Source organism: Ambystoma mexicanum, chromosome 8 (assembly GCF_040938575.1).
Source record: "Ambystoma mexicanum isolate Mex_15411 chromosome 8, UKY_AmexF1_1, whole genome shotgun sequence".
NCBI classification, from domain to species: Eukaryota; Metazoa; Chordata; class Amphibia; order Caudata; family Ambystomatidae; genus Ambystoma; species Ambystoma mexicanum.
In genome coordinates this window covers 271,474,985-271,490,147 of record NC_090929.1, presented here as the reverse complement: position 1 = coordinate 271,490,147, position 15,163 = coordinate 271,474,985, and the positions used below count along the sequence as shown (strand labels likewise).

The 15,163-nt window shown below is 43.7% G+C and overlaps 1 protein-coding gene across 1 annotated transcript in view; it reads left to right on the top strand.

Moving 5' to 3' along the window:
* Positions 1-15,163, top strand: part of PAPPA (pappalysin 1) — a 2,238,202-nt gene that overhangs the window by 1,965,747 nt on the left and 257,292 nt on the right. The window contains exons 11-12 of the mRNA XM_069609668.1: positions 7,503-7,607; positions 8,002-8,137. Coding sequence (XP_069465769.1) covers positions 7,503-7,607; positions 8,002-8,137 — 241 coding nt within the window. The remainder of the gene's footprint in view (positions 1-7,502; positions 7,608-8,001; positions 8,138-15,163) is intronic.

The following is a 15,163-nucleotide window of genomic DNA, read 5'->3' as shown; positions in this document are numbered from 1 at the left end:
AGAGGCAGGCTTAGGTTAAAGTTTCACCTATGTGTCCCCACAAACTGGAGCGACTTTCACTTTAATCCATGGGAGATTTTGGAAAATTGCATGACACGAAATCGGATTTCCTTTTTAACCAACAATTCCAACGTGCAATTTTCCACTCCGCCATTGCAGGACTCAACCAACCAGGGGCCACATTATAGAAACCTTGCATGATTCTGTATTAGCACTAGGGTAAACTTTGCACTGAAGAAAATATTCAGTAATGCTTGCACTGGTGCTTATAACATGCCAAACTGCACTAGTCCTGGTGCAACGCTTTTCTACTATGTCCTAGTGTTTTTCGAAATAGGGCAAACTTTGCCCTAGTGTTAATACCGTGCAACTTTGAAATTGTACTGTTGCAAAGTTTCTGAAACCTGGCCCCAGATCCTTACTGTGGGGTTGCGCTGGATTTTCAATCCTGTACCCAAGCAGTGTCTTCCTTTCATTTCTATTTTCCCCCCAACACTATGGAAGAATTCTCATACTTTTAGTCCTGTGCTGAGAGTACTGTGAGACGTAGAAAAATGTAAACTATTAACCCGACTTATCCACTCGACCACTCTGTGATTCTGGGCAAATCACTGTACCTGTATGGGTCTCATTTTCTTTGGTTTACAGCAATGAGATAAGCTAAAAATGATTCTGTTAATTGTACTCTACACAAAAGCCTCGTTCATAGATAATATAATAGATTTTTTCTCCATAGATACCAATAATATTAATAATGTATATAGTACACACAGCACACTGAATTTGTCACTTGTGAGACATGTTTTTCTGCTAACGGAAAAGCGACACAAATCATATACTACATGTTTGGTGGCTGAAAGGGCTTGCCGGGTACCTGCACATTGTCAGTCTAATACGTCCGCAAGCACAATTTCTTTTACTCTATCGTCATCCCCGCCCACATGTTCATGTGGTCTTCTCCTATGACCCTTTTTGTGCGTATTGTAGAGGGGGGATCACATTTATCTTGGACATGGTGTATGCGTGCCACCTGCCACATATTGCTTTCGTTTTTCTACCCTCTTTCCCACCATCCAGGACTTCTGAGGGACGCTGGCTGCTCACCCTTAGTTCTGCAGGGATATAGACTGGTAGCCACTCTGTTTGCTGAGCTTCCCCACAGCTCTCTCCCATCTACTCCACAGACAAACAGGAGTGCATGAACCAACTCAAGTTTATATATTGTATCATCCCCTGAAGGAAAATATGCTTTTCCGACTCCTATGGGATATAACTTGCGGGCTGCATCATATGCACAGACTGTACAGCAGGTGCACCAACAAATTTAGGTACCTTACAAATTAAATTAAAATCTATTGCATGGGTTTATCCACTAAAGGAGTTAGTTCATGTCCGATGTATTTCAGAAGGGGAAAGCCGACTTAAATCAAAAAGTTATTGATGCAAGGCTTCGAATTCATCATAAACACTATCATTGATCTGGGAAGCCTTCAGTACCATCATTTTGTAGCCCATCTGTAGCATTACAGAAAGTGAAAAGTAATATAAGAATACGTGTTGGTTCTGCCACCAGACGGAGGAGTGCAGTTTTAACTTCCAGGCCACCTACCCTCTGCATGGAAGCACATTGAACTCAGCCATGTTTCAACTTTTTGTTCTAGCAATTGGGCCTTACTGCTCAATTGGTGCAAAATCAAGACTGGTTTGCACACGATGCCGTAGACGGCTGCTCAGAGCAATGCCAGTGATTATGATAGATTAAAAGCCTTTTTGGCTTCAGATTGTCTCCCTAAGAGGGAGAGTATATGCTGAAATATGGATGCCTTGCTTTCCATTCCCAGAGAAGCAAACTGACTCTCAATTTCAGTTCCAGCAAAAACAAAACGGGGGTGGGATTGCTTGCAGAGCGGCATGGCCTAGCAGTTCTGACTGGTCTACTCTCATTGGTGTCCGGACCAAAACTGGTTTGGAAATTGTTGATTCATCCGCTTCAGTAATGGTGCAGGCCAGCTAAACCAGTTATGGATTGGAAGACTTGGAAGCTAGTGGTTATGAGTAATATCAAATCTTCCACTCATCGCTTAATGTTGGTGGAAAACAGAATGTCATTAAAACTATGATGCATAGAAAGTGCATTGCCCTTAGGAACCTGCCTGCGATGTCACTTCCTGTGATGTCACGCCCCACCATGATGCTTCCCATGACATCCTACACAATAAGCAGTGCCCTTGTGAATTTAATAGTTGGTATCCCTCGACACATGGAGTAAGCAGGGAGCAAAACCTTTGGATTCTTACTTATAATGAGCAGATTTGTAATCAGTGAAGACGAATATAATATGTAAATAATTCATATAGACCAATCTAATAGCAAGCAATGAAAGCAGAGGAATCCATGAACACCAGAGTGATCTCAGGCAGTGACATCTAAATCTGGGGGCAAACATAATCCTATGTGTTTAATATGCGAACCTATTTCTCCAGAATGTATAAATGAAAATGAAAGCATGAACTCCAATAGCTCACAGACATTGGGACCAGTTTATTAAACCGGAATGAAATACAGCACCTAAATTGCAGGCAGTTAAACCAACTGAAAACTCCATGTAGTTATCACGCTGTGAAAAGATGACTACTGCTCTGCAGTAGGACAGGACTGAGGAGTGTTTGAAGTGCCTACACAACCCAACACTACTAATAAATCAGCAGTACAGGAATGGTTAATGGTTGAAGTGCCTACTCAGACCCACACTACTACTAAACCAGCAGTGTTCCCAATCAGAACGGGGAAACAGGCCCCACCCGACAAGTATACCCCCATCATCTCTTTTGGCAGCGTGGGTCAAGGGCAGGCAGTAGGGTTGTGAGTGTATACAAAAGCAATCCAAACAACAATATTATAATAATACAAAAATAAAAGAATGCCCAACCAAGGTTCTATAAAAAATAGTATCTTTAATTAAACAAAAAAATGAACACAAGTAATTAAAACATTACTGGCCCACCCCTGTATTAGGGCAAACACAGAGGAATCAGGGTTTAAAATAAAGGGGCAGGCACTCTGTGGTCAGGTAAAGATTTCAGCAACAAAATGTCAGTTACTGAACATGTCTTCCAAAGATGGAGAAGGGGCTTAATAGTCAGTAGGGTCCTTTAAGGTGGACCAAGGGCAGGGCCACTTAAATACCTTTCACTCCTTGCTTTTCAGATTCAAACCGGGTGTCTAGGCACGTTTGGCACTAAGCCGTGGTCGAATGAAGTTGCACAATTCAGCAGTGAAGATGAAGCCATCTTGAAGGATTGAAGATGCTGAGAAACAGTTGGAAGACTTGGCAACCTCACATATTTAGAAGTGGAGGCGTGCCTTTGGTGGTGAACAGGCTTGACTAGTTGAACACGGCATCAAGCGATGGATTGAAACTCAAAGAAGCTGGTAACACGACATGCGGTATCGATTTGGGGATGCTAGTAGACGCAACAGGTCTCAAATGCAGAGACAGAAGAGCTTTGGGTTCAGCATCGAGTAAAACTCTGTGATCTGAGGTGGTCCAGCATTAAGGTCGAAGGTAACTCCAGCTCTTACAGCAGCTTGGATGTCCTTGAAGGTGCCCAAACTGGTGCCAAGCTGGTTCAGAGATGCAAGGAGAACCAGAGGTGACTGTCTTTGTTCTGTGATTGCTGGTAGAGCCATTCCAGGATCTCAGGGGCAAGGTGAGCCCTTTCTTCTGTCCTTCCCAACCAGGAAGGCTTGTAGCGACCACTTGCAATGTTTTGTCCCCTCCAGTGAGCACGGTCCTGGTTACCATTGTCTCAGTTGTACTAGGTCTTGTCGAGCCAGTTGGTCATCCCAAATATGTATTTGGTGTGGTCAAGAAGAGCTTTCCTCTTGCTTGGAGATGCTGTCTTCACCTCTCTTGAGGACTGTTCAACAGACTGTACTCCCAATCAGCTTCTAGTAAATCCTTCTTCAAAAGTGTTCAAAGCTGAATCCACTAAGTAAAGGGTCGCTCCCGCTTATATTGATGATATGCTATAGCGGATTGGTCCACAGTAAGCCGGTTGTTAAGGGACAAATCAAGGCTGCTGTAACAAGTGTCCTTTGTCTCCTGTCATATTCAGAGTGTATTGTCTGCAAGAGGTGGGGATGGTGGACTGGAAGTTTGGGAGTCCTTGCAAAATCCATGACGATGAGACCCCTCTGTGGACTGAAGCTCTCCTCTGGCCTTTGATCACTCCACCCCTTCCTCTGTCTACATGAAAAGGACCTCAGTAATCATCACCCTGGTGTGAGGTGGCCATTGTAATGACAGGACTGTCTTTGAAGCACTGGTTCCCAGGGATCCTCCCCAGGAGTGTTTCTGTTCCCTGGAGGAAGGTAACACATCTTCTAGAGGGGATCAACGAGAGGGCTTTCTTGGCTGGACCCAACATGGTTGTTGCGGGTACACCCAGCCCAGACAGTTCAATACACACCAGGCCCTGTCATGAATAAGTCACTGTTACGAAGCTGACAATACCTGACATTTAATGTTTGTGGCTGTATACTTATATGATCTAAGTAGCCACCATGTCAAAACTGGACATGACTTATATTTAGATATCAATCTGCCACCAGGCTTCTGGGCTTTCTGGGGTAAAGGGTTATGATATGTTGTACCAAAAATGGATACTGTTAAAAAGCCACATTTGCCTGTTTGGAATTCTGGGTTCCAACAGCTCTGTTCTGGAATGCACATGTGGCCTTTGAACCTGCCTTGGTGCCACTTCAGGACAGCTTCTAGGGATGTAATTAGACTGTCAGAGCAAGTTACATGGTTGAATTATGTTTTTGTAATGGAGCATAATGACAGTGGTATCTGATTACCAGATCTCACTTTTGGAAACAGATTAACCTGAATCATTATATTATTAAATATCTAAAAATCTCAGGCTATCCCACCCACACCAGATGGTAATCTGTCACATAAACTCACAGTGACTGTGTAGCACCGCAATGCCAGGTAGTTCTCTTCTGAATAAGAGTACCGACAGCAAGCCCAGACACATTTTTCTGCAATTTTGGGCACCATCAGATGCGAGGTGAGGTGCGGCTGAGGTGCAGGTCCTCTGTCGGAACAAAGCAAGGAGTGCACCTCTGGATTACTTTTACTAATTTAGGGTGAAACGTCAAGCATTTCAATGTTTGCCAAAAATGGGAGAGTCCAAGGGGCTGAGAATAAACTAGGCCAATTTACCTGTTCCATAGGTAAGGTAAAGTAAATTAGTATTGTACAGCGCTCTTCTGCCATTTGTTCTTGGCCTCGCTGCACGTGACTCTGTAAGGAAAGAGTCGTTGTTAGTGGATTACTGGGAGAGCCAGATGTTAAAGCTTTAGTATTGATGGTTGCAAGTCAGAAGTACTTTGTGTCGGTATAATTCTATTGGTTTGGCGGCGACAGTTGGGGAAATGTTATTGGGAAGGGAGAGCCTATAGTCTGGATGTTTAAAGGTTCTTTGGGCAGCCGTGTTACCTGCAAATGTGGTGGAGTGTAATAGCACTGAAGAGGGAAGCTTAGCCAAAGCTCATTCGTTTTCAAGTGATGTTGGATAGGCCTATAATGGGCATGTGTGTGGGATGTATCCGTCTAGTGTAAGGTGGTAGGACGAGATTTAAGTGGAAATGGTTAGTCAATGTAAGAAGACAAATGGGGGCTACAGGTAGCATGGGATGGGAAACAAAAGTTGGGTGTCCTTTGAGGCTGAGACAATAGGTGCCTGCTGGTGGGGTGAATAGGCGGGCTGTCAGATGTTTGCTGTGATAACCGTTTGATTCCCTTACAGTTGTGTGGAGTCCAGCACATGTGTGCATCACTACAATCAGTTGGTCAGTGGGGTGCACAAGGGTTCCTGGTCATTGTACTTTAAAGGCACCTTCCGATGGGGTGAAGTTGCAAAACAGGTGGTCTTCTGCACAGAGGCGTTTTGTAAGGGAGTTACAGATGTTGCTTGCTAGGAAGTATAATGTGGATCCTCTATGCTGTTTCCAGTTGATGTTTGGTACTGTAACAAGTGCATATTTGCTGGTTCGCAGTGTTCTCACTGGTATGTAGTGTGAGACTATTCTTGTGATGGATTTCGAGTTCTTGCCCTGGTAGGAGTGGGGAGAGGTGCATAGAGGTTTGAAGAGGGTATTTTTTATTGGGAGAAAGTGAAGTGTATGGAGTGCTGGGATGGTGTGCTTTTTATCTTTTTAGTGTTGTGAATAATCTGCCTACCATATTTTGAACTCCTTGTAGTCTGTTGATTAGGCATCCTGAGGTTTTCTTTGCGATGGTGCCCTCTCAAGAGTGTCTACAATCATGTGTTTGTTTGTTTGTTTGTTTGTTTTCTTGTGCTTGGAGAAGAATGTAACACTAGAAAAAAATGTAATGACTCACTTAACTTCATTGTAAATAGGGGGACAATCAAGGTCATGGACGGGTCAGTTTAGTACAACTCAAAAAGGTAGGACTATCATTTTTCATAGGACACAGTGTAAATGTGAAGCCATCCAATATCATCCAGGAGAAGATGCTGATTTGGATGCTAAACGATTGACCAACACTCACCATTGTCACCACGACCCTAATAAACAAGGGAGCCATGATGAATGCTAAAAATGAGCACTCTGCCAGGAAGGTGAAGAGTGGCAGAGGAGTAAAAATAGGTGGGTGCATGCCGATGAGTCATGGAAAGAGGCCACAAAGCTGATCTGTGGCAGTAAAACCAGGCTAATATGTTGGACGAAATGTATACCAACACGATCATAGGACATGAGCATAGTCCAACACCCAAGAGATACTTGAACACCAAGCTGACCACAGGACCAAAGTGGGTGGTGATGATTCTTCATTCTTTCCTTTCACACACCCACAGTGAGAAGTGTGTATAACACATTGAATTCTATGAGAGTTTGCCATTTCTACAGCCCATTTGAGGCAGTGACTATTGCTCGTTTGTACAGTAAGATGTTCCTTGCTTTTCACCTTTTTTGTGCAACGTGTGTTACTTAGTATACACATCCAATGGTAATGTGAGTCTCTCAACTAGTGGATTGATACTGCTTTCCTGTTAGGGCCATGAGGTCCCTTTTCCGCTGGGGCCTTGTATACTCCTCACCGTATACAGATTCCTAGTCCTTTCTATTTAATTTATGCTGAGCCATATGCATTCCACTGTGTCATGTTTAATCCTCCCATCAAGCCATTTATTGGGACATTTATTCCCATTTAATCTACATTTATTCCTCCCCTTCTAATTCCTTGCGTGTACTTTCTTCGTTCACTTTTCCATGTTTTGATTTTGATATTTTTTTTAAAAAAATGGGGTGTCCCCAAAAAAACACCCTTCTAGCCCTCACCCTAACCTTCGCCGAAAGTGCACACAAGGAATTGTATCACGAGAAAAAAACTGTGGTTTACAATTTCGAGTGAAGCCAAAAATGTGTTGCCATATATTAAGTTATCTTTCATCATTGATTGACAGGTGTGCCGGACAAAGGTGGTAGATCTAAGTGACGGGGTGTCTCAGTATGCCTGGTACCCATGTACAGTCCCTCCTCATATGATTCAGGGTCATTTTTGGCTCAAGGTAAGTGCGTAAAAAAAACATAAAATAAAATGATACTCAGTCAATTTACCAAAAACATTACAGAATGGTACATTTCACAGAGGACCATAATACCGAAAAACACAGAAAACATTAAATAAATATATAAAGGGTAGTGGGGTAAAGGGGTTAAAATGGGTTGGGATGGGGTTGGGGTGCCGTTATAAGAGTAAAAAAAACAGGGTGCTTGGAGGGACACCCACTCAATTATTATTATTTTTTTAATTCAGTGTTTTCCTGTATTTTGTCCACGATGAAATCTACCACTCTGTAATGTCCGTCGGTAAAATCACATATAACCAATAAAATGTGGAAAACCATGGCTAACCAAGCAGTCTCATTCCATTGTTCACTCTATGCACACTTCCCCCTGTAGGCATATTTCTCCCAGCCAATGGTGGCTGCCGCAGTCATCATCCACCTAGTCAGTGATGGAACTCACTACATGGATCAGCAGCAGGAAACAATCCGGGTGCAGCTGTTCGACACCAAGGATCAAAATCATGATCTCGGTAGGTGTCCCCTAGTCAATTTTCTATCTCTGTCTGCTTTTGATTGTCTGGTCAGGGAAAGATATTGTGAAATGTTCAGTGATTATTTACTAGTAGGGGAGACCCCATGTCCCTTGGTTCGCTCACTGCAGGCCAACAGGAAGTCATAAACATGTGAGGTTCTATGTTGAGGTGTTGGTATCACTCTCCCCTGGCAGTGGTGTGCCATTCCGATGACTTCTTGATGTTAGGATACCAGATAACTGTCCTAGGCCTCCTACTGTTCGTTTCAGTGTTGGGCCGCTTTAATTTAATTACATGGATTGAAGTAAAAGCATTGCTTTGGACTGTAGTAATGTGTCCCCCATGGCATTGAGTCATCTTGTAACACTTGGTGTTTTACTCCATCAATTTGGCATCTTTCCAGCAAATGTTGGAGTGGGATTTTTATTACCTGTGAGTATTAGTTGTTAGATTTGCATCCACTGGTTGTTTGATTAGACCATGATATCCAATTTCATTTCCTGTTTCACCACCTCTTATCCTGGTTCTTTTATGGAGGGAACAAGCAAAAAATCAAACTACGTGTAAGAAATTGGGATGCAAAAGCTATCATTGTATTAAGTAGAGGTAGCCACCAGCCACAGTCCACCATAAAGTTAGACACTAAGCAATTTTAATAGACATGTGCATATTCTATATAATCAGAATTCATCAAGTCGTATAAATATATATGAATACATCATCGATCTAGTTTGACTGAATAAATATGTGCAAACGGCAAACACGCTAAAGTGCTAAGTGTTTGAAGTCACCATTATAAATGCCAGTTTCTCATACAGATGTGTAAATACATTGATAATGACCCAACGAGTATCTTCAAAACTTGAATGAGTGGCTTAATGATATGCTAATCATCTGGCCACTATTTATTCTGGTCAACTAACTGTGACAAAGTAAAAATGTCTTGCTGCATTCTTAATCACTGATCCCATATTATTCTAAATCAGTGGTCTTCAAATTGGGGGATACCCCCAATAGGGGGATCGCAGATGTACAGAGGGGGCCCCTGAGTCTTAAAAAAGAATTAAGATGACTGTTTGTAATATACAAAATGGATTATGGTGACTGATTTTAATAGAAAATATAAGCAGTTGGTAATTTGTTTATATTTTTAAGAGCTTGACTCCTCCTGAACATCCTTTGGGTCCTAAGGAGGGCCAACACCTAGGTGGTGTGCCCCAGAAACAATATATTTACTGTAGGGGGTGTTTGGTATGAAAACAATTGAATAATTCTGTTCTAAATCAATAGAAACACAATCACTAGTTTGAACATATTCGGTCCAATTTTTCATATGCCTTGTCTTCCCCAGGACTGATTGGTGAAATCTAGAAAACAAGCATGTTAACAACTAGGCTAAGAAATAAACAGTATTGACAAAAACATGGTGACACCAATGTCCACTTCCTGCTCTTTTCTAGACACAGTGCTTTGAGTCCATAACTTTCAGCTTCAGGGATCTATCCTGATGGTCTTACCAAGAGACACCTAGAGGAACAAATTACGTAACCCTGTTAATGTTCTTTCTGATGGATGTTCCTCCCATGGATTTGTCATCTTAGATATAATTTTCTGTTCTGCAGAACTCTCTAACACTTATTCCCCCAGCATCAGGGCTGTGCGGCCCGGCGTCAAAGATCCTCAAGTTGCCAGCTTCATAGCCAGACGTGACATTCATGTCGGTATAAACAGCGTACAGGTCGCCCATTGACCTCACTTGTTGTTATTTACCCTTGAACAGCTGCATTAGGGATTAAAGACAAAAATAATGGATGCTCAAAGCGTCAAAGGAGAGAGTCATACTAGAGACGTAATGGGAAGCTCCTTAGCTGTGGTGTAGGCTTGGAGGGCGATGAGCAATCTGTGGGAGGAGCATCCATCAGAAAGAACATTGCGAGGTGTAAGTAATTTGTTCTTCTAATGGATTGTGTACTCCCATGCATTCCTCATCCTAGAAAGACTCCACTAGCAGTAAGATATCACGGATGAGGGAAGTAGCTGACTCTGCAGCAATTATGTCACCACCTCTAGGAGTAGAAATGAGCAAGGTCATGGGATACCTGGCTGATGAACGAAGGGTGAACACACACCTATGGGGATTACACCTTGGTAAGTGTGTACAGGTTACTGTGAATGACTTCTGACAAAAATGTATCAGGACAATTCCGAGTACTGCAGTCAGATTTTTAATAAAACTGCAGTTTACGTGTTTGTAGATGCACTTAATTGAGAGTAACACAAGATACAGCAGTATTTACACATTTTTCAGGTATAGTAACCAGTTTGTGAGTGACAAATTTCAAATATTTGTAACGTCTTTTCAATGCTTACACATCCACTGAGCGGTCCTTGGGAAGGAGACCAGTGGATTTAGTGAGGTGATAGCATGTGATAATCAGCACATATACATCAAAACAATGTGGGGTTGAACAAGGACAACGCAGACAATATAACAGTCAACACAACAGTGTTTTGGCCAGAAAGTGAGCTTGGATGAGCTCTGATGGTTTGGCCTTCATCAGGACGAGATATTCCAAAGCGGGAAGTATCTTGTGAGGTCTGTTGAGATAAAGAGACGAGGTGTTATAGGAGTGGGCATATTCGTAGGTATCTAGCACAGGTAGAGGTATCAATACATGAAGGACCGGTGCTTACCGGAACTTGGGAGCGCAGTGGCTCAGGGAGTAGCAGTGTCAGGAGTACACTGGAGGATTTTCGAGGTCCTCGAGGTGGCCGTTCCTGTGGAAGTAGGAAGGACATGGAGGCTGTGTTAAGCCATATGGAGTGGTGCAGCAACTAAAGGTAAAAAAGGGGTAAGAGCAAGCTTACCTTGAGGGCTCTCTAAAAGGAATTTCTATCCGGATAACCTCTGCACAGAAGAAAGAAAGGCCCTCTCCTCACTTAAAGCCAATCACCCCATCACAATCAAACCGGCCGACAAAGGCGGGGGTATTGTCATCTCCAATACCACAGACTACGACATGGAATGCTTACGTCTGTTGAGCGACGTCAATGCATACTTACTTCTACACAGAGATCCCACCAAAGAACTGCAGGAAGAAATTTTGAGCCTGACCAACCACGCTCTACAAGAATCCTGGATATGTGACGAGGAACATCGATTTTTGAACAAAAACCACCCGCGCATCCCAGCATTTTACATACTACCCAAGGTTCACAAAAACCTCACCAATCCACCCGGTAGACCCATTGTCTCCGCTTGTGACTCTATACTTGAACCCCTTTTAGGTCTATACCAACTTTTTTCTCAAACCCTTTTTCAACAGAATGGACTCCTAGCTAAAGGACAGCACGGATACCATCCTTATGTTGAATGAGATTGACATGAAACCTGAATACATCCCGGCCACCTTGGATGTGGAAGCTCTATATACATCAATACCCCAGCTAGAAAGCTTGGAAGTACTGAAACGTTTTCTAGACACCAGAAGCAACATCACGGCAGTCCCCACTGAGTTCATCTTGGAATGTGTCAGATTGGCCATGACCAAAAACTTTTTCCTGTTCCGAGACCAATTGTATATACAGATCAAAGGGGTCCTATAACACCTCGTCTGTTTATCTCAACAGACCTCACAAGATACTTCCCGCTTTAGAATATCTCGTCCTGATGAAGGCCACACCATCAGAGCTCATCCAAGCTCACTTTCTGGCCGAAGCACTGTTGTGTTGACTGTTATATTGTCTGCGTTGTCCTTGTTCAACCCCACATTGTTTTGATGTATATGTGCTGATTATTACGTGCTATTACCTCACTAAATCCACTGGTCTCGTTCCCAAGGACTTAGTGGATGTGTAAGCATTGAAAAGTCATTACAAATATTTGAAATTTGTCACTCACAAACTGGTTACTATACCTGAAAAATGTGTAAATACTGTTGTATCTTGTGTTACTCTCAATTAAGTGTATCTACAAACACGTAAACTGCAGTTTTATTAAGAATCTGACTGCAGTACTCGGAATTGTCCTGATACATTTTTGTCAGAAGTCATTCACAGTAACGTGTACACACTTACCAAGGTGTAACCCCCATAGGTGTGTGTTCACCCTTCGTTCATCAGCCAGGTATCTCATGACCTTGCTAATTTCTGCTCTTTAATACGTTACTACCCACCTGGGTAGAGCAAGGCATCAATCAGGTGCCCTTTTTGATAAACACCACCTCTAGGAGGACAGCTATGCCAAACCAAGACTCAAGCCTTGCAGGTTCAAGATGGGTCGCAGACCTGTGCCCTTTTTTTGGTACCAAAATATAAAGGGAGTACCCACCCTGTTCCTCTCAGTCATGAGGAGCAGTTCCTGGAAGCTGTGGTCTTGGTGGAGGAGCCACCATTAACGTTCCATCATGTTCTCTGTGCATGGTCTAGTCTTTCCGTTCAGCTTCCTTTATTTAGTCTCCTGGCCCAGGCCCTGTTTGTGTTGCAACTCTAGCTAGTTAGACGCTCCCGCCAGTCTGCCTCGAGTACTAGCTTCCTTCAACGTTCTAGTACTCCCTTGCTTGCTCTCCCCCTCTCTGGTCACAGCCAGTGTTTTTCCCGGTTTCTCTTTTTGCTTTGTTTTCCTTCTTGTGCTCTATTTTTATTCTGTGACTGTTGAGAGCAGCTGATCTGCTCGTCTCGCTGTTCCACCTTTGCCGACTCTCTCACTCTCGTACTCCTTTGTTCTCTCTCTCTCTCCCTCTCTCTCTCTCTCTCTCTCTCTCTGTCTCTGTCTCTCTCTCTCTCTCTCTCTCTCTCCCTCCCTCTCTTACTAGTCTTTCTGTTTTTCGGAGCCGCGGTCCCATTTGCTTGTCGTTCCATACCCGTTCCATATTCGGCTCCTCCTCCTTTATTCTTATTTTTTTACTGTTGGATCTGCATGCAATTCCTCTGGCTGCAGACACTTCTTGTCTGCTTTTCATTTACACTGGTCGATTTGCCGTGCACCATCACTGGGCTCTTGCTACTGAGGTATTTCACCTCTTACTTCTGTTTCAACACCACAGCTGTTCTTTCGCTGAGTTTGTTGTTCTCCTGTACTGTTGCTGTTGTTCCTACCTTCTTTAATCCCATTTGGTTACTTACCAGTTTATTTGGGGCCCTTCTGTTTCTCTGCATCAGGCGGAACCTTGTCTTCCCCTTACCTTTAAGGAATTTACCATCAGACTGGAATTCACCCATTCTTCCCAACTGTTGAAGAATAGCATGATTTCTCCTGACCAATTGTTGCAGAAGACATCCCTCAGAGGACTTATATTCTTTCCAGAATTCCATCAAGGGGTTTTTTGCCCACGGCTTTTTCCCCTACCTGGGCTGCACAAGGGAAACGCCATTCTTGTTGCTAACTGTTCCCCAGTTCAACGACAGTGGCGAATTCCCGCAAAATAAATAAGGGAACTCCTGAAGAAACCTCTGCAGAACATTCCGAATCTGAATCCTCCTCCAGCGGCAGCGACATTGAAGCACAGGTGAGACCATCAACATTTGGCACTCTTGTAATTGTACCAGTTCCCTGGCATCCTTCTCCAGAAGAGAGGAAACCTATTTTAGGACCAGTAAATCTGGAACAGAAGGTGGTCTGGAAGAGGAGGGGCGGACAGTCTGGTGGGCACTTTACAAAGGGAAGGTAGTAGCCTTGAGAAACCACCTGCGCTGCCATGCCTCTATGGGTCCTACACCATTATTCTCGAAAATGGTGTGACAGACGCCCCCAACCGAAGTGGACTGGCACAAATCCTCAGAGGTTTTGCGACCGGTGTCGCACTGGATGCTACAGACTAGGAAGTGGTCTGTACTTTTTTAGAACCTCTTCCTCTTGCAAGTCTAGAGAATCGTCTCTGACCTGGACGGACAGTGACTTGTATTGTATTGTTTATTCATTTATAAAGCGCTCCAGGCCTTCGGGCATCTGAGCACTTGTTTTCCTTATGACCAAAGTTGTAATCCCGAAAAGGCTAGTCCTTCCACCCGGGCATGCTGCCTTAACGCCACCCTCAAGGATTTTGCTGCAGCCTTGGAGGCCTGCAACTTATCTAGCCTATCATTTGCCTTTGTTCCAAACACATATGACCCATCAAATTATATGAGTTTTGCCTGCACATCCTGGACAAAGGCCGATTTCCGTAACCAGGCTAATCTGCTTGTGACAGACCTCTCTGCCATAGCCCTTATGACACAATCATCTGTGTCAGAACCCAATTGGAGGGCTTGGTGCATGACCTCTTTTCCATCCTCAACAACATTAAAGAACCCTCCCTCATTTCCCCCTCAGGGATGTGCTCTGCCACGCAACAGAGGATAAGATGTGCGTATATTTGGCAAGTGCGCAAGATCCATTTACTGCCTTAAGGGCCTTTCTGCCTGAGGCAAAAACCTTTTTGACCACAGCATCAAATGTTTTATCGTACCTATCCACGGGCAAAGAGGCAAAGGAGCTAGCCTTAGCACCAACAGTAGCTGCTTGCACCACCAGACTGTCATGCGTGGTGTCTGGTGAGGAACTCCGGATCAGTGGAGCTCGTTTGTACTTCCTTGCAAAATCCTAATGAACTGCTGACCCTAACCAGGGAGTTTTCCACATGTTAACAAAGGATTTTTATGGCATTGTGGAAGGGGAGGACATGCTCCACATTTGTGCCCTTGTCCAGGATATCTGCAAGGTCACATTCCACAAGTTCTCTTGCCGGGTTTCCAATCCCAAGGCATCAGCTACCTTGGCCATCACCCTCCTATATGCCACACCATGGTGGGCCTGAGGATCATCTTGGGGAAAGTTGACTTCAGAGGAGTTATCCAGACCAATAGCATCCTTTAAAATGGAGACCAGGTCAGCCGGCCTACCTTCCTCAGCCTGAAATTCCTCATGCTTTTGAGAAGAACCCATGGGCTTGAACCTGAAGGGGACTGGATCCTCATCCTCGTCAAAGATACCCTTGAAGAAAGACATAAAGTCCCTTCTTGACTTTTTAACAGTCCTTGAACTCA